The sequence below is a fragment of the Oncorhynchus nerka genome, linkage group LG2, assembly GCF_034236695.1.
Source record: "Oncorhynchus nerka isolate Pitt River linkage group LG2, Oner_Uvic_2.0, whole genome shotgun sequence".
NCBI classification, from domain to species: domain Eukaryota; kingdom Metazoa; phylum Chordata; class Actinopteri; order Salmoniformes; family Salmonidae; genus Oncorhynchus; species Oncorhynchus nerka.
In genome coordinates this window covers 6,340,031-6,360,922 of record NC_088397.1, presented here as the reverse complement: position 1 = coordinate 6,360,922, position 20,892 = coordinate 6,340,031, and the positions used below count along the sequence as shown (strand labels likewise).

At 41.4% G+C, this 20,892-nt stretch overlaps 1 protein-coding gene across 2 annotated transcripts in view; it reads right to left on the bottom strand.

The window, feature by feature from the left end:
• The window catches only part of LOC115116980 (zinc finger protein OZF-like), a 171,776-nt gene that overhangs the window by 26,031 nt on the left and 124,853 nt on the right, over positions 1-20,892 (bottom strand). The window contains exons 7-9 of one of the 2 annotated variants that reach the window (XM_065022428.1): positions 13,420-13,653; positions 9,664-9,912; positions 8,178-9,017 (exon numbers count right to left, since the gene is read on the bottom strand). In XM_065022428.1, the coding sequence (XP_064878500.1) occupies positions 8,178-9,017; positions 9,664-9,912; positions 13,420-13,653 (1,323 nt within the window). Of the gene's footprint in view, positions 1-5,564; positions 9,018-9,663; positions 9,913-13,419; positions 13,654-20,892 lie in introns of those variants that run through there. The other variant, XM_065022422.1, reaches the window with a different exon arrangement.

Genomic DNA, 20,892 nt, shown 5'->3' with positions numbered 1-20,892 from the left:
GGACTGCAGCACAGAAGTGTCAGCCCACAGGACAGCTCCCCAGGACTGCAGCACAGAAGTGTCAGCCCACAGAGAGGCAGCTCCCCCAGGACTGCAGCACAGAAGTGTCAGCCCACAGAGAGAGGCAGCTCCCCCAGGACTGCAGCACAGAAGTGTCAGCCCACAGAGAGAGGCAGCTCCCCCAGGACTGCAGCACAGAAGTGTCAGCCCACAGAGAGAGGCATGAGATTGAATTTCACTTAAACTTTCTAGAGTTTTCCTTGTTATTTAACAACTTTTCCCTTTACTGTGATCGAATCAACACAATATTAACCACTTTCAATATAACATACCGAAACAAAACGAACTATGCAAGATACTTTGTTGTAGGCAGAACACATCAGAGTAAGATTCTATTGCGTTGACATGCACAACTCAGCCCGTACTCGACGCAGACTGGTGCGGCCTAACCAATCAGAGCTGCAGTAGGCCTATATGTAAATAGATATATGCCATATATTGATCTGTGCCATTTAGTTTGAACTGGACTGTTTTTACAGCATGAAGGGTCGTGAGTTGATGCGGTTGTTTAGAAATCAAAGCAGGAGCTGCATGTAGACACTTGTGCACATTTTGGACATGTCCTTTGCTAGTTAGTGAGTTATTAGCCCAGTTATAGATTATTTGTAGTCAACAATGATTGCTTCCTACAAGAGCACAAAATGTATACATTTCTAGACATCTTTGAAAAGCAAGTCAGGTCAAAAAAAAAAAAAAGTCAAGTCAGCAAGTCAGCTTTTTTATGTCTTAAAAGGGCAGTTTTATTTTGAGATCTTAAATAAGCTAGAGGGTAGCTTAATTTCATCTGATATTCTGTAATAATGGTATGGGAATAATAACGCATTTTGTTTTCTAAAGTGATTTCTTGCATCAAACAACACATGTTTAGTCACCTCCTTGTCTGAAGGACAAGTGGATAAACAGGTTAATGTCAAGACCTGCATGTTTTTATTTTAAAGTCTCATGGAATGTAGGCCTACATTGAACACCACTCATTTGCTGCTACTGTAGGCTGAATGATAGAACAGCTATTTCCATGTTAAAATATTATGAGATGCATTTTCTCCATTGATTTGATGGTATGCCATCCTGGTAGGCCTACATTATGATCAAATAGTCACAGTAGCCTACTTGGACACGGGTAAAACTGTAACTTAAAGTGAGTACAGCCTCTGTGCTCACAGTAAACAGGCACTAGAAGTTGAACAGAATTTTCATAAGACCTGAAATTTGCTCAGTGGAATTGGTTGACACACACAACTTCATCCACCGAAACTACACAATCCCCTTTCTGATGCCCTCCTGCACACTTCCCACATCTTGGAATCTCCCTGCTGCACTCTGCTGTGACATGAACAGAAGTGTGTCACCTGAAACACTGCAATGGAGTCGGTACAAAAGCTCTAACAGGATAACTGATGTATCCTAACATGATTGTTGGGTAAAGACTCGGATTCAAAACTCAAAAGGACAGACTGTGACACTCTTCTCCCTCCTCCTCTGATTCCACCTTTCTGTGGCCCTGTCCCAATACTCCTCTTCTCCCTCCTCCTTTGATTCCACCTTTCTGTGGCCCTGTCCCAATACTCCTCTTCTCCCTCCTCCTTTGATTCCACCTTTCTGTGGCCATGTCCCAATACTCCCATTCTCCCTCCTCCTCTGAAATCCACCTTTCTGTGGCCCTGTCCCAATAATCAATCAATCAATAAAATGTATTTATAAAGCCCTTCTTACATCAGCTGATGTCACAAAGTGCTGTACAGAAACCCAGCCTAAAACCCCAAACAGCAAGCAATGCAGGTGTACTGTAGAAGCACGGTGGCTAGGGAAAAACTCCCTAGAAAGGCCAAAACCTAGGAAGAAATCTAGAGAGCAACCAGGCTATGAGGGGTGGCCAGTCCTCTTCTGGCTGTTCCGGGTGGAGATTATTACAGAACATGGCCAAAATGTTCAAATGTTCATAGACGACCAGCAGGTTCAAATAATAATAATCACAGTGGTTGTAGAGGGTCCAACAGGTCAGCACCTCAGGAGTAAATGTCAGTTGGCTTTTCATAGCCGATCATTCAGAGTATCTCTACCGCACCTGCTGTCTCTAGAGAGTTGAAAACAGCTGGTCTGGGACAAGGTAGCACGTCCGGTGAACAGGTCAGGGTTCCATAGCCGCAGGCAGAACAGTTGAAACTGGAGCAGCAGCACAACCAGGTGGATGGGGGACAGCAAGGAGTCATCAGGCCAGGTAGTCCTGAGGCATGGTCCTAGGGCCCAGGTCCTCCGAGAGAAAGAGAGAGAGAGAATTAGAGGGAGCATACTTACATCCACACAGGACACCGGATAAGACAGGAGAAATACTCAAGATATAACAGACTGACCCTAGCCCCCCGACACATAAACTATTGCAGCATAAATACTGGAGGCTGAGACAGGAGGGGTCTGGAGACACTGTGGCCCCGCCCAATACTCCTCTTCTCCCTCCTCCTCCTCCCTCCTTTCTGTGTCCCTGTCCCAATACTCCTCTTCTCCCTCCTTTCTGTGTCCCTGTCCCAATACTCCTCTTCTCCCTCCTGTGTCCCTGTCCCAATACTCCTCTTCTCCCAGCCTTGCTAGCGGTCTGGTGGCATCCCAACGTAACTCCATATCAATCCTCCTGATCACCTCGGAAACAAGTCTTCTAACAGGATAACTGATATATCCTAACATGATTGTCGGGGAAAGACTCTGATTCAAAACTCAAATAGGACATACTGTGACGTTTTACAAAATTCCTATCAGCATGTTAAATATGCAACCAGAGGAAAACAAACTCTGGACCACCAATACTCCACACACAGAGATACAAGCAAAGCTCTCCCTCGCCCTCCATTAGGCAAATCTGACCATAATTCTATCCTCCCGATTCCTGCTTACAAGCGAAAATTAAAGCAGGAAGCACCAGTGACTAGATCAATAAAAAAATGGTCAGATGAATCAGATGCTAAGCTACAGGACTGTTTTGCTAGCACAGACTGGAATATGTGATAGCCCTCATCTACCACAACCTCTTCTATTGTGTTAGTAAGGTTCAGCCTGCTGCACAGACTCTATGGAGGCTTTAGAGCACCTGGTTAAACTGTGTTGAGAGCATTTTAAACTCTCAATAGTTAAATTAATGAGAAATAGATGTCATTGTTGCAATAGTTTGTGAGTGGGCAACATATGTTATCATGTTATCATTACAGACTACAAAGGGAAGCACAGCCGAGAGCTGCCCAGTGACTTGAGCCTACCAGAAAAGCTAAACTACTTCTATGCTCACCTCGAGTCAATAACACTAAAACATGCATGAGAGCACCAGCTGTCCCGGACAACTGTGTGATCACATTCTCTGCAGCCGATGTAAGTAAGGTCTTTGAACAGGTCAATATTCACAAGGCTGCGGGGCCAGACAGATTACCAGGACGTGTGCTCCGGGCATGTGCTGACCAACTGGCAGGTGTCTTCATTGACATTTTCAACATGTCCCTGATTGAGTCTGTAATACCAACATGTTTCAAGCAGACCACCATAGTCCCTGTGCCCAAGAACACAAAAGCAACCTGCCTAAATGACTACACACAAAAGTGCCCTCAAAGCTCATCAATAAGCTAAGGACCCTGGGACTAAACACCTACCTTTGCAACTGGATCCTGGACTTCCTGACGGGCCATCCCCCAGGTGATCAGGGTAGGTAACAACACATCCGTCACACTGATCCTCAACACAGGGGCCCCTCATGGGTGCGTGCTTAGTCCCCTCCTCTACTCCCTGTTCACTCATGACTGCACGGCCAGGCACGACTCCAACAACATCCTTAAGTTTGCCAATGACACAACAGTGGTAGGCCTGGATGCTCTTGATGGTGCAGCTGGGAATGAGGTAGTTGGGTGGGCTATTTACAGATGGGCTGTGTACAGGTGCAGTGATCGGTAAGCTGCTCTGACAGCTGATGCTTAAGTTAGTGAGGGAGATATACAGTTGAAGTCGTAAGTTTACATACACTTAGGTTGAAGTCATTTTCAACTACTCCACAAATTTCTTGTTAACAAACTATAGTTTTGGCAAGTTGGTTAGGACATCTACTTTGTGCATGACAAGTAATTTTTCCAATAATTGTTTACAGATTATTTCACTGTATCACAATTCCAGTGGGTCAAAGGTTTACATACACTAAGTTGACTGTGCCGTTTAACAGCTTGGAAAATTCTAGAAAATTGTCATGGCTTTAGAAGCTTCTGATAGGCTAATTGACATCATTTGAATCAATTGGAGGTGTACCTGTGGATGTATTTCAAGGCCTACCTTCAAACTCAGTGCCTCTTTGCTTGACATGGGAAAATCAAAATAGCTCTTCCACGTTCATCTGTACAAACAATAGTACGCAAGTATAAACACCACGGGACCACGCAGCCGCCATACCGCTCAGGAAGAAGACACGTTCTGTCTCCTAGAGATGAATGTACTTTGGTGCGAAAAGTGCAAATCAATCCCACAACAACAGCAAAGGACCGTGTGAAGATGCTGGAGGAAACGGGTACAAAAGTATCTATATCCACAGTAAAACGAGTCCCATATCGACATAACCTGAAAGGCCGCTCAGCAAGGAAGAAAGAAAGAAGAAGCCACTGCTCCAAAGCCACTGCTCCAAAACCGCCATAAAAAAGCCAGACTACAGTTTGCAAATGCACTTGGGGACAAAGATAGTACTTCTCTGAGAAATGTTCTCTGGTCTGATGAAACAAAAATAGAACTGTTTGGCCATAAAGACCATCGTTATGTTTGGAGGAAAAAGGGGAGGCTTGCAAGCTGAAGAACACCATCCCAACCATGACGCACGGCGGTGGCAGCATCATGTTGTGGGGTTGCTTTGCTGAAGTAGGGACTGGTGCCCTTCACAAAATAGATGACATCATGAGGAAGGGAAATTATGTGGATATATTGAAGCAACATCAAGACATCAGGCAGAAAGTTAAAGCTTGGTCGCAAATGAGTCTTCCAAATGGACAATGACCCCAAGCATACTTGTGGCAATATGGCTTAAGGACAACAAAGTCAAGGTATTGGAGTGGACATCACAAAGCCCTGACCTCAATCCCATAGAACATTTTTGGGCAGAACTGAAAAAGCGTGTGCAAGCAAGGAGGCCTACAAACCTGACTCAGTTACACCAGCTCTGGCAGGAGGAACGTGTCAAAATTCACCCAACTTATTGTGGGAAGCTTGTGGAAGACTCCCGGAAACATTTGACCCAAGTTAAACAATTTAAAGTCAATGCTACCAAATACTAATTGAGTGCATGTAAACTTCTGACCCACTGGGAATGTGATGAAAGAAATAAAAGCTGAAATAAATCACTATTATTCTGACATTTTACTTTCTTAAAATAAAGTGGTGATCCTAACTAACCTAAGACGGAATTTTTTACTTGGATTAAATATCAGGAATTGTGAAAAACTGAGTTTAAATGCATTTGGCTAAGGTGTATGTAAACTTCTGACTTCAACTGTATATACAGTATTTCACTTCAAACAGTTTATTTAATTTAATTATACACAAGAGAAAAGTGGCTGCCCAGCATAAATTCATGTACAAACATCATTTTTAATTACATTCTTGTCATTTAGCAGATGTTCTTATCCAGAGAGACATACAGGACAAATAAGTGTTAATTGCTTTGCTCAAGGGCACAATGACAGATGTTTCACCTAATCGGCTTGGGATTCAAACCAGTGACCTTTCAGTTACTGGCCCAACACTCTTAACCGCTAGGCAACCTGCCACCAGATCAATTATATTCAATACAGTTATTCAAATACATTCATCATCAATGACTAAAATAATGAATCTAGTATTAAAATACAATTTAATAAACACAAGTAGTTGATTCATAGCTTGTTTATCATTAAACAAAAGTTGTTAAGTAATAAAATAATCCACCCAAACTAATGCTAAAAACGGATCATTACACCATCTTTATATGATATACACGGATAGGGATGCACAATATATCGTTGAGCATATCGGAATCTGACGATATTAGCTAAAAATGACAACATCGGCCCGATGTTTAATTTAACACCGATGTGCAAAACCGATGTTAATTAAAGCTGACATGCATACCTATATAACGTGGATAGATGACGCCACGAAAAATACAGCCCTAAACAGAAAAAAAAACAGAAAAATACTAAGCTCACACTTCCAACAACTAAACAAGTTCAAGTCAAGCAGTCATTTGAAAGAGTAAGAACATTTCAGCGAGACAACTCAAAGGTGAAATCCGTTAACGCCAAGATAATGGAATTCATTGCCCTTGACAATCAACCGTCCTCTGTCGTGGATGACGTTGGCTTTCGCAGACTGGTCAATCCCCAGAACACAGTATTTTTCAGACGGTGACCTACCGGAGTTGCACATAATTGTTAAAACGCACATCTATGGGCGTCACTGCTATTAGCGTCACAACTGATATTTGGACCAGTGATGTCAGCCCCACGAGCATACTGAGTCTGACAGCACAGTGGGTCGATGAGGATTTCGTACTGAGGAAAGCAGTATTGCATGTTCAAGATGTGTGCTGGTTCTCATACCGCTGCTGCCATTTCCAAGGTGTTTGAAACTTGGAAAGATGAACACACTCCTAGCGCCAATCCAACAACTGTCTCGAGAAATAGGCTAATCAACTGCGCCTGCAGCAGACGCGATACTCTTTCATGGCATTGAAACCCCTGCTCAACAAAACCCCACTGTCTGTGTCGGCAGTTAACTTACAAAAGTACTCGATGCTGTGAACAAGCGATTCGATGGCATTCTCTCTGAGTCTCTTTACTGTGTCGCCATCATGCTCGATGCTCGGTACAAGGACCGCTACTTCGATGCAGACAAGTAACAGGGTTTACGTGACATGTTACATAAACAGCTGGACAAGATGGAAACTGACACAGTGAAAGAGCACATGAGGAAGAGAGGCCACGACAGACAGAGCTGAAACTTCACTGCTTGACATGTATGATGAAATCCTGGTTGAGAATGAAACGACTGAACAAAGAAACAGCACAGCAAGTGAAAGAAATATGTTTTGATGATGTTTTACTGGTAATGGGGACATGCGTAAATGCCAACAAAATAACTTTTTGGTCGGTGTGGTTTGTGGTGTGTAACTTTTACTTAACTAGGCAAATTAGTTAAGAACAAATTCTTATTTACAATAACGACCAACCCCGGACGAGGCTGGGCCAATTGTGCGCTCTCAATCACGTCCGGATGTGATTCAAACCAGGGACTGTAGTGAAACGCTGCGTCCGTGTTTTAACTATTTAACTGTATTAGAATGCTTAAAAGGCCGCTAACATTTTAAATATCGGTGTAGTTTGTTGGCAAGGAAAATATTGGATATCTTATTGGCCAAAAATGTCATATCGGTGCATCCCTAGTACAAAATATTTGAAACACCTTCCTAATATTGAGTTGCACCCCCCTTTGTCCTCAGAGTGGCATAAGACATTATCCTGCTGAAAGAATCCATTTGCAGATGGATACACTGCTGCCATGAAAGGATGCACCTGATTGCCAATGATGTTTAGATATTCTGTAGCATTCAAACATTACTCAACTTTTATCAAGGGGCCCAATGTGTGCCCTGAAAACACACCTGCATGCATGCAGTGGTGTAAAGTACTTATAGTTCTTTAAATAATTTTTACTTAAGTAGTTTTGGGGTTCTGTACTTTACTATTTATATTTTTGACAACTTTTACTTTTATTTCACTAAATTCCTAGAGTAAATAATACTTTTAACTCCATAAATTTTCCCTGACACACAAGTACTCAACTTCATTTCTTTTATGATTAGCAGGACAGAAAATGGTCCAATTCATGCACTTATCAAGATTACTTTTGATACTAAGGTATATTTACAACCAAATACCTTTAGACTTTTACTTGAGTTACTCTTGCCAAATTAAGAGCAGAAGTAAGGCTTTTCTCCTGTGTCTGTTCTCTGATGACCTTTTAGCTCAGCTTTTTTAAACATTTTCTACAGTCAGATCAGTGGCAAGGCTTCTCTCCTTTATGTTTACCTTGGTGTCTTTTTAAGTGGCACATTTGAGAGAAACTCTTTCCACAGTCAGAGCAAGAGTAAGGCTTCTCACCTGTGTGTGTTCTCTGATGAACCTTTAGCTCAGCTGATGTTGTGAAGCATTTTACACAGTCAGAGCAGGAGTAAGGCTTCATTCCTGTATGTATACGTTCATGTGTTTTTAAATTGCACAGTAGAGAGATACTCTTTCCACAGTCAGAGCAGGAGTAAGGCTTCTCGCCTGTGTGTGTTCTCTGATGGACTTTTAGCTCAGTTGATGTTGTGAAGCATTTGACACAGTCAGAGCAGGCGTAAGGCTTCACTCCTGTATGTATACGTTCATGTGTTTTTAAGTTGCCCAGTTGAGAGAAAATCTTCCCACAGTCAGAGCAGGAATAAGGCTTCACTCCTGTATGAATAAGTTCATGTGCTTTTAAAAAACCCTGTCGAGAGAAACTCTTTCCACAGTCAGAGCAGGAGTAAGGCTTCTCTCCAGTGTGCACTCTCTGATGAAGTTTTAGCTCAGCTGATGTTGTGTAGCATTTAACACAGTCAGAGCAGGAGTAAGGCTTCACTCCTGTATGTATATGTTCATGTCTTTTTAAGTGGCCCAGTCGAGAGAAAATCTTTCCACAGTCAGGGCAGGAGTAAGGCTTCTCTCCAGTGTGCACTCTCTGATGAACTGTCAGATTCCCTGATGTTGTGAATCTCTTCCCACAGTCAGTACAGGAATACGGATTCTCTCCTGTGTGTATTTTTAGGTGTATTTTTAGCTTTGATAGAATTGGGAAAATCTCCTCACAATGTGGGCAGTGGTGAGACCTCTTAGCTCTGTGACCTTCCTGCTGTTTCTCTCTGGATGTAGAAAATGTCTCAACATGGTCTCCTGTGTGAACAACATCAGAAGAAACAGTCAGTTGGTGTGATATACATGTCAATCAAATCGATATTATGAAGCCCTTTTTACATCATCAGATGTCAAAGTGCTTTACAGAGAGCAAAAAAGAGCAAGCAATGTAGAAGAAAAACTCCCTTGAAAGCAGAAGAAAGGAAGGTAGAGAGGAACCAGGCCCAGAGGGGTTACTAGTCCTCTTCTGTCTGTACCAGGTGACATTATTCATATCAGTAGGCTGTACAATACAGGGGAATAAAACTATTCTAAAAGGGGGTAAAAGTTGAAAGCTAAGAAGGGGCGTGTCATCCTCTACTCACTATCACAAGGGTTAGTAACTACACAGACTCATTTAATATCATCCTCTACTCACTATCACAAGGGTTAGTCACTACACAGACTCATTTCATAGAACTTTAAAACACTGGCAATGTGTCTACTTCAATTCTTTAGTCTACTCTCTGATCACTCCAGATAGACCAGTTAATAAAACTAATGCTGACAAAACTGGTGTCAAACCAGGCAAGTCTCAGTAGGATGAAATAACATCTACCTTCTCATTGAAATAGTTCTACAGCAACTTTTCCTGCACAGTGAGAAGTGGGAATGAACAACAAACTTAGATGGAACCTGTTCTTACCATGAGAAACAGATTTCCCAATCTTCTCCTCCTCTTCTTCATCTTTAATGTTGACATTCAGCTCCAGTGTTTGACTGCAGTCTTCCAGCTTCACTGATGTCATCTCTGGATCCTGCAGTGCAAACTGGGCTCCACTGTCACAATCAGGACCCAGTGACTGTAGGTTTGGACTCAGTGTGGAAGGAGAGAGGCAGGCTGGGTTTGTCCTCACTGTTGATGTTACCGGCTTCAGACTTAATTCTAGTCGTCCTGTAGTAACAACGAGTAACAGAAAAAAAGTTATTGTCTTGACAGTTCAGGCACTTTCTTTACTCTCAAAAATATATATTATATTTATTTTGGTTCAATTATTTAATTCAGTGCTTGACTTGGACTGAAATAGGTGCCGGTACTGTTTATATTTAGGTGCAGCAGCTCCACAATACTGTTGAGCTAATATTCTATAAGGGGAACATGAGCTCAAACACTAGAAATTTGAGGTGGCGGTAATCAGATCCTGTCCATCTCATTTCAAAAGATGAAGTAGGTAACAAAACATGAATTCATTCAAATTGGACAAAGTACACGCTTTAAAATTAGTCTACACAACGTAAATTAACTTAACCTATAGTAGATTCCCCAAATTCCCAAATGCGTAAATGACTCATTCACACAAAACCAATAACTTGCTAACCAAACTCAGTAATCTCAAATATAATTTTTATTAAATTACCTTGAAGAAGTTATGTACATCCATTCAGACAAACCTTGTTTGACTGAAAACAGTTTCACGTTCACTTGGTTTGACACAAAAATAACAAACCATTACCAAACGTGATAATACCTTAACGCATGTTACCTAGCATGGTATAACATGTTACCTAGCATGGTATAACATGTTACCTAGCATGGTATAACATGTTGTTTTGATATTAGAAAGTTTAAACACGCTTTTACATACCTGTCGTAATAAATAGAAACGGACACAAAAGGTTATCTTCTTGACTGCACTGATCTGGCGCTTTCTTTATTCTGAAGAATGGTGCCTGCCTGGAACTTCCTGTTCCCCCACTACCACAGTTCAGCCTCAGATAAAACAATAGGGTAGTGAGAGGAAGCCCACTGGCCGGCAGTGGGAGAAGATGGATCTATGAAACATCTGATCTTAATACAGTTCTGTTCCCAAAACTAAAATCTGTTGTGAACAGAGTGGACTAAGTTTTGTAGACTTCACGCTTTGCAAAAGTTTTAAATAATCACGTTATTTAGAAGGAACGCCGAGGCGAATTGAGTTATTGCACACAAGTTCTTCACAGAGTCGTTCGTGAACAGAAATATGCAGGATTTGTGCTAGAATGCGCCAATAGGAGGTCGGGCTTGGCACTGCCCACTATGACTCATCTGTTCCCATTGGAAACGACCAACTGTGGTCTATCTTGGTTTAGTTATAAAAAAAATATATATTTGTTGCAACCGTCCATGCATTCAGGGATCCTTGGGATGGCCCTACCTCTTAATATGGGGGGGCGGCAGTGTAGCCTAGTGGTTAGAGCGTTGGACTAGTAACCGGAAGGTTGCGAGTTCAAACCCCCGAGCTGACAAGGTACAAATCTGTCGTTCTGCCCCTGAACAGGCAGTTAACCCACTGTTCCCAGGCTGTCATTGAAAATAAGAATGTGTTCTTAACTGACTTGCCTGGTTAAATAAAGGTAAAATTAAAAAAATATATATATGAAAAGGTTGGTGCTCCATTTGAGCCGGATCCAACCGCACCTCTCAGTTTTGTAGTCTTTCGTTCCGGGAACCCGTTTGACAGGATCAGGTAACCTACCTCGTGGCATGAAAAATGATTTCCACTGTTTGCAATGTAAAAATCCTAATAAAACCAGAGTAATTACATTTGGTTTCCTCTGTAATTATCAGCCTCCTAAAAAACATAATGTGAAAACGTGCCTGACGTTCTAAGAATGTATTAATGTTGGGCTGTACCAGGTTTATGGTTTGTGCAACATTGTAGCCTATTTAAACCAAGGTGTGGCCATTGCTGTGGTGAGAGAGAAGCACAAAACGTGCCTGATGTTCTAAGAATGCATTAATGTTGGTAACTCTTCCCTCTCCAATTTAATGAATAACTTGTCCGTTTTTTGGGTTTAAAGTTATTCAAACCAAATCTTCCATCCTTTTCCTCAACAAACAAGATACTGAATCCAGTTGTACAGCATCTATTTGTAAATACAGAACAAGGTTTCACATATCTTGGTATTAAAAATCACACCAGAAAATTAGCTCGAGCTCAGCTAATTATGAACCCATGGTATCGAATGCAACATAATCCATCAACAGATGGACATCATCTGAAACACTTCAGCGAGCAGAACTTTCTAATCGACCTGGCCGGGGTATCCTGGAAGGATATTGATCTCATCCCGTCAGTAGAGGATGCCTGGATATTTTTTTAAATGCCTTCCTAACCATCTTAAATAAACATGCCCCATTCAAGAAAATTAGAACCAGGAACAGATATAGCCCATGGTTCTCCCCAGACCTGACTGCCCTTAACCAACACAAAAACATCCTATGGCGTTCTGCATTAGCATCGAACAGCCCCCGTGATATGCAGCTGTTCAGGGAAGCTAGAAACCATTATACACAGGCAGTTAGAAAAGCCAAGGCTAGCTTTTTCAAGCAGAAATTTGCTTCCTGCAACACTAACTCAAAAAAGTTCTGGGACACTGTAAAGTCCATGGAGAATAAGAACACCTCCTCCCAGCTGCCCACTGCACTGAAGATAGGAAACACTGTCACCACTGATAAATCCACCATAATTGAGAATTTCAATAAGCATTTTTCTACAGCTGGCCATGCTTTCCACCTGGCTACTCCTACCCCGGTCAACAGCACTGCACCCCCAACAGCAACTCGCCCAAGCCTTCCCCATTTCTCCTTCTCCCAAATCCATTCAGCTGATGTTCTGAAAGAGCTGCAAAATCTGGACCCCTACAAATCAGCCGGGCTAGACAATCTGGACCCTTTCTTTCTAAAATTATCTGCCGAAATTGTTGCCACCCCTATTACTAGCCTGTTCAACCTCTCTTTCGTGTCGTCTGAGATTCCCAAAGATTGGAAAGCAGCTGCGGTCATCCCCCTCTTCAAAGGGGGGGACACTCTTGACCCAAACTGCTACAGACCTATATCTATCCTACCATGCCTTTCTAAGGTCTTCGAAAGCCAAGTCAACAAACAGATTACCGACCATTTCGAATCTCACCATACCTTCTCTGCTATGCAATCTGGTTTCAGAGCTGGTCATGGGTGCACCTCAGCCACGCTCAAGGTCCTAAACGATATCTTAACCGCCATCGATAAGAAACATTACTCTGCAGCCGTATTCATTGATCTGGCCAAGGCTTTCGACTCTGTCAATCACCACATCCTCATCGGCAGACTCGACAGCCTTGGTTTCTCAAAATGATTGCCTCGCCTGGTTCACCAACAGCTGTGAATCAGAGAGGTGCTGGGGGTTGCCATAATCAACATCCACATCTCCGGCACTAACCACTAGGCTACCTGCACATATTCATGTAAGAACGCTATGCAATACAAAAGGGGAATAAAAAAAACTATTAAAGTATCTCATAAATCATGAAAATGATGAGGTGTATCATCAACTCAACATCACAAAAGTTAGTATCAACACACTCATTCTACTGCAACTTATCATGCACAGTGGGAAGTTGGAATGTACAACAAACTTAGTTAGATAGAACCTGCTCTTACCATGAGAAACAGATGTCCCAATCTTCTCCTCCTCTTCTTCATCTTTAATGTTGACATTCAGCTCCAGTGTTTGACTGCAGTCTTCCAGCTTCACTGATGCCATCTCTGGATCCTGCAGTGCAAACTGGGCTCCACTGTCACAATCAGGACCCAGTGACTGTAGGTTTGGACTCAGTGTGGAAGGAGAGAGGCAGGCTGGGTTTGTCCTCACTGTTGATGTTACCGGCCTCATACCTGAGTCGGAAAGTAGTAGAAGAGAAACAGACACAAACATTATTGTCATAAGTTCTGGAACTTTCTTCATTCTCTAAAAATATATTATATTTTTTCTTGTTCAATTATCTAATTCAGTGCTTGACTTGGACTGAAATAGTTGCAGATAAACATTTTGGGTGCCGGTACTGTTTATATTTAGGTGCAGGAGCTCCACAATATGTTTGAGACAATACTTTAACCTGTAGTAGAAAATGCATGAATGACTCAAAAACATTTAGTACAAGGTTGCAGTACGTTTTAGGCATCACTACGTGCTATTTTACTTAAAACAGTGAATACAAGGTTACATCAAAAACCATTTGTATGTCCTGTTCACGCCACAGTAACATTTATAGATAAAAACAGAAACAACTGAATGTGTCTGAATGTTATGACACATGTAGAAAACAGATTATTACATTTGGTTTCAAAACAGTAGTGCAACTGTAAAATTGTATCTCTGCTGCAACCTCACTGCCTGCACTGAAGTCTGTTACTGCAGACCGAGTGGGCGCCGCCATTTTACCAGCTTGTGAATTTCTCCTTTCATGGAGATCTACGGACAATTCCTTCAACCTCATGGTTTGGTTTTTACTCTGACATGCACTGTCAAATGTGGGACATTATATAGACAGGTGTGTGCCTTTCCAAATCATGTCCAATCAACTGAATTTACCACAGGTTGACAACAATCAAGTTGTAGAAATATCTCAAGGATTATCAATGGAAATGTCGAGTCTCCTAGCAAAGAGCCTGAATACTTATGTAAATAAGTTATTTCTGTTTTAAATATTTTATAAATGTGAAAACAATTATAAACCTTTTTTTGCTTTGTCATTATGGCGTATTGTGTGTAGATTGATGAGAAACATTTATTTAATCTATTTTAGAAAAGGGCTGTAAACGTAAAAATGTGGGAAAAGTCATGGGGTCTAAATCCTTTGTGAATGCACTGTATGTATTCATATCAGTAGGCTGGTAGTGTATGTATTCATATCAGTAGGCTGGTACTGTATGTATTCATATCAGTAGGCTGGTAGTGTATGTATTCATATCAGTAGGCTGGTAGTGTATGTATTCATATCAGTAGGCTGGTAGTGTATGTATTCATATCAGTAGGCTGGTAGTGTATGTATTCATATCAGTAGGCTGGTAGTGTATGTATTCATATCAGTAGGCTGGTACTGTATGTATTCATATCAGTAGGCTGGTACTGTGTGTATTCATATCTGTAGGCTGGTACTGCATGTATTCATATCAGTAGGCTCTACAATACAATGGGGAATAAAACTATTCTAAAAGTATCTCATAAGTCATGAAAATGATGATCTATATCATCCTCTACTCACTATCACAAGCGTTAGTAACTACACTGGCAGTTTGTCCACTTCACTTCTTCAGTCTAATTTCTGATCACTCCAGTTAGACCAGTTAATAAAACAAATGCTGACGATACTGGTGTCATCCATACAAGTGTCAGTAGCATGAAATAACATCTACCTTATCATTGAAACAGTTATACTGCAACTTTTCATGCACAGTGGGAAGTTGTAATGAACAACAAACTTAGTTAGATGGAACCTGCTCTTACCATAAAAGGCCAACTTCTGCAAGTGTCTCCACCCCACTGCTCTATGCCAGTACACAAACTTGGATAGACAGAACCTGCTCTTACCATGACTAACAGATTCCCCAATCTTCTCCTCCTCTTCTTCATCTTTAATGTTGACGTTCAGCTCCAGTGTTTGACTGCAGTCTTCCAGCTTCACTGATGCCATCTCTGGATGCTGCAGTGCAAACTGGGCTCCACTGTCACAATCAGGACCCAGTGACTGTAGGTTTGGATTCAGTGTGGATGGAGAGAGGCAGGCTGGGTTTGTCCCCACTGTTGATGTTACCAGCCTCAGACTTAATCTGAGTCGGCCTGTAGTAATAAAGAGAAAAAGACTAAAGTTATTGTCTTATCAGTTCTGGCACTTTCTTTACTCTCAGAAAATACTATTTAAATTCAAGTGCAGGAGTACCACAATACTGTTGAGCTAATATTCTATAAGAGGAACATGAGCTCAAACAATATACATTTGAGGTGCCGGTACTCAGCTCCTGTCCAAGTCACGCACTGATCTCATTTCAATAGATCTGGTAGCTCAGCATTGACAACAAAACATGAATTCCTTCACATCAGACAACGTTTACGCTTTAAATCAGGCTACACAATTAAGCGCACTTAATCTATGGTAGATTTCCTGAATTCACATAACTGCATAAATGACTCAAAAACCATTTAGTACAAGGTTGCAGTATGTTTTAGGCAGCACTATGTACTATTTTCCTGAATAACCTTGTCTTCACTGTGTTATTTCAATCAAAAAAACAATAGTATTTCCGTTCACACCATAGTAATATGTATAGACAGCGATAACTTAAATAGTCTGAATATTAGTACACATGTAGAAAACTGATAATCAATACATTAAACTTTAAAACAGTGGTGCAGCCGTGAAATGGTCTCTCTGCTGCCTGGACTGAAGTCTGTTGACGCAAACCGAGTGGCGCCGCCATTTTACCAGCTGGTGAATTTGACACAAAACTAATAAATTGTAAAACGAATTCAGAAATCTCATGTCAATATATTCTTTATGAAAGTACCTTGAGAAAACGATGTACATCCACTCAGACAAACCCCAAAGGCTCTAACTATGTAACTTGTAAAATAGTTAACATTATCACGTTCTTCACTCGGCTCGACACAAAAATAACACATCACACCTTTACCCAACGTGATAATACCTTAACGGATGTATTACCTAAAATGGTACGACATGTTATTTCGATATTAGAATGTTTAAACGTGCTATTACATACCTGTAGTAATAAATAGAAAAGGACAAGAATGTTATCTTCTTGACTGCACCGTTCTGGCGCTTTCTTTACACTGAATAACCGTGCGCTTCTGTCCGGAACTTCCTGTTCCCCCACTAACACCGTCCGTGCATTCCGGGATCCTTGGGATGACCCAACCTCATCACATGAGAAGGGGTCGCTGCCTCCGCCGGGACACATCTATTTTGCAGCGAGTTGATTGTGGCCTGTGGAATGTTGTTCCTTCCCAGCTAACACAGTGGATCTGGGCCGATTCAAGAAAGTCGCGGTACTCCGCTGAGAGTCAGACACGTCCGACGTCTTGTGGCCTGAGTCTGGGCCGCCTTAGGAAGTACTAAAAACTAGGATACTCTCTTGCAGATGATTACACGGGCTGCTTTATATAATTAACATTTCATTATTTATTTATTTGTCCATATTTTATCATTGCTTCTGTGATCAAAAAATACTATAACATTTAAATTAATTAATTTAATAGTCCTGTTTAAGTTGTATTTTAGAATTTTGATACTTTGTGCAAGGCAATTGATAAGCATTAACAACTTTTCGGATGGACTGTCCCGAGTGGCGCGTTACTGCAGATGGTATAATACATATAGTATTAAAATACAATTTAATAAACACAAGTAGTTGATTCACAGCTTGTTTATCAATAAACAAAAGTTGTTTAGTAATAAAATAATCCACCCAAACTGATGCTAAAAACTGATCACTACACCATCTTTATATGATATAAACGGAGTGTACAAAATAGGGATGCACAATATATCGTTGAGCATATCGGAATCAGACGATAATAGCTAAAAATGGCAACATCGGCCCGATTTAATGCGGATGTGAAAAACCGATGTCAAAGTAGACATGCATACCTACATAACGTAGGTAGATGACGTAATGACGCCACAAAAAATACAGCACGACTCAGAACAAATGCAGAAAAATACTAAGCGCACACTTCCAACAACTAAACAAGTTCAAGTCAAGCAGTCATTTGAAAGAGTAAGAACATTTCAGCGAGACAACTCAAAGGCGAAATCCGTTAACGCCAAGATAATGGAATTCATTGCCCCTGACAATCAACCGTCCTCTGTCGTGGATGACGTTGGCTTTCGCAGACTGGTCAATCCCCAGAACACAGTATTTTTCAGACGGTGACCTACCGGAGTTGCACAGAATTGTTAAAACGCACATCTATGGGCGTCACTGCTATTAGCGTCACAACTGATATTTGGACCAGCGATGTCAGCCCCACGAGCACACCGAGTCTGACAGCACAGTGGGTCGATGAGGATTTCGTACTGAGGAAAGCCCTATTGCAACTGCAGCAGAAATGATACCCTCTGTCATGGCATTGAAACCCCTGTTCAACAAAACTGCCCGACAAAGACCGTGGGGTTAACTTACAAAAGTACTTGATGCTGTAAACAAGCGATTCGATGGCATTCTCTCTGAGTCTCTTTACTGTGTCGCCATCATGCTCGATGCTCGGTACAAGGACCGCTACTTCGATGGCATTCTCTCTGAGTCTCTTTACTGTGTCGCCATCATGCTCGATGCTCGGTACAAGGACCGCTACTTCGATGGCATTCTCTCTGAGTCTCTTTACTGTGTCGCCATCATGGCATTCTCTCTGAGTCTCTTTACTGATGCCATCATGATGCAAGGACCGCTACTTCGATGGCATTCTCTCTGAGCCTCTTTACTGTGTCACCATCATGCTCGATGCTCGGTACAAGGACCGCTACTTCGATGCAGACAAGTAACAGGGTTCATGTTACATGTTACATAAACAGCTGGACAAGATGGAAACGGACACAGTGAAAGAGCACATGAGGAAGAGAGGCTACGGACAGACAGAGCTGAAACTTCACTGCTTGACATGTATGATGAAATCCTGGTTGAGAATGAAACGACTGAACAATGAAACAGCACAGCAAGTAAGTGAAAGAAATAGGTTTTGATTATGTTTTACTGGTAATGGGGACATAAGTAAATGCCAACAAAATAACTTTTTGGTTGGTGTGGTATATGGTGTGTGTAACCTTTACTTAACTAGGTAAATCGGTTAAGAACAAAATGCTTATTTACAAGGACGGCCTACCCCGGACGACACTGGGCCAATTGTGCCCGGCCCTATGGGACTCTCAATCACATCCGGATTTGATACAGCCAGGATTCAAACCAGGGACTGTAGTGATGCCTCTTGCAGACCGCTGCATCCGTGTGTGTGTGTGTTAACTATTTAACTGTGCTAAAATGCTTAACAGGCCGCTAACATTGTAAATATCTGTATCGTTCTTTCGGCAAGGAAAATATTGGATATCTTATTGGACAAAAATGGTGCATCCCTAGTACAAAATATTTGAAACACCTTCCTAATATTGAGTTGCACCCCCCTTTGCCCTCAGAACAGCCTCAAATCGTCGGGGCATGGACTGTCCAAGGTGTTGTGTGCGTTCCAAAGGGATGCTGATCCATGTCGACTCCAATGCTTCCCACAATTGTGTCAAGTTGGCTGCGAATGGATCTACTCTGAATAGCTCATTCCATCTCCTCCCACAGATGGACAAAGAAGTAATGTTCTTGGAACCATTCCTGGACAAGCCTTGTGGCATAAGACATTATCCTGCTGAAAGAATCCATTTGCAGATGGATAAACTGCTGCCATGAAGGGATGCACCTGATTGGCCATGATGTTTTGATATCCTGTGGCAAATTCCTAAAGTAAATAATGTACTTTTTACTCCAAACATTTTCCCTGACACTCAAAAGTACTCATTACATTTTTTATGATTAGCATGACAGAAAATGGTCCAATTCACACACTTATCAAGATATCATCCCTGGTCCTCCCTACTGCCTCTGATCTGGCAGACTCACTGAACACAAATGCTTTGCTTGTAAATGGTGTTAGTGTGCCCCTGGTTATCCGTAATATAAAAAATAAAACACAATTGTGCCGTCTGGTTTGCTTAACTTCTTTAAGGATTGTATACTTAAAAAAAAAAAAACTTTTTCGCCTAAAAATACATACCCAAATCTAACTGCTTGTAGCTCAGCACCTGAAGCAATGATATGCATATTCTTGATACCATTTGAAGTTTGTGGAAATGTGAAATTAATGTAGGAGAATATCACATTAGATCTGGTCAAATATAATACAAACAAAAAAAACTGTGTTTTTCTTTTTCCATCTTTGAAATGCAAGAGAAAGGCCATATAGCCAGCAGCATACCACCCTGCATACCATTGCTGGCTTGCTTCTGAAGCTAAGCAGGGTTGGTCCTGGTCAGTCCCTGGATGGGAGACCAGATGCTGCTGGAAGTGGTGTTGGATGGCCAATAGGAGGCACTCTTTCCTCTGGTCTAAAATAATATCCCAATGCCCCAGGGCAGTGACAGAGAATTACATTACTACACTGCATCAAGTCTGCCAGGAGTTTCCACAAATGTCCTGAATTGGTCAATTAAGTACAAAACTATAGAGAACAAATGCTATGGTAATAAAACATTTAAGTTTACACACTGACAGGGATTTCATACATGATGGATCATTAGCTTATTCACTAACTTTCACACATCTAGATGGTGTGGAGCCAGAGACAACAGGGGTTCAAAATGTAGAACCAGTTGCTACATTTGAACATAAAAATACATTTTAGCAAATTAAACTATGCTACATTTTATCTTTTTATTATTTTATCTCCCTCAGGATGACAAATCAGAGCAAGATTACTGAATGCAAGTACATTATTGACCTTCAGAGGTGAATGTATTATACCAGTTGCCATGATAAAAGTTGTTGTGCACTCTTCTCAAAAAATAGCATGGTATTTTGTCACTGTAATAGCTACTGTTAAATTGGACACTGCAGAAGATTAACAAGAATTTAAGCTTTCTGCCTATATACAATGGGGCAAAAAAGTATTTAGTCAGCCACCAATTGTGCAAGTTCTCCCACTTAAAAAGATGAGAGAGGCCTGTAAGTTTCATCATAGGTACACTTCAACTATGACAGACAAAATGAGAAAAAAAATCCAGAAAATCACATTAGGATTTTTAATGAATTTATTTGCAAATTATGGTGGAAAATAAGTATTTGGTCAATAACAAAAGTTTCTCAATACTTTGTTATATACCCTTTGTTGGCAATGACAGAGGTCAAATGTTTTCTGTAAGTCTTCACAAGGTTTTCACACACTGTTGCTGGTATTTTGGCCCATTCCTCCATGCAGATCTCCTCTAGAGCAGTGATGTTTTGGGGCTGTTGCTGGGCAACACGGACTTTCAACTCCCTCCAAAGATTTTCTATGGGGTTGAGATCTGGAGACTGGCT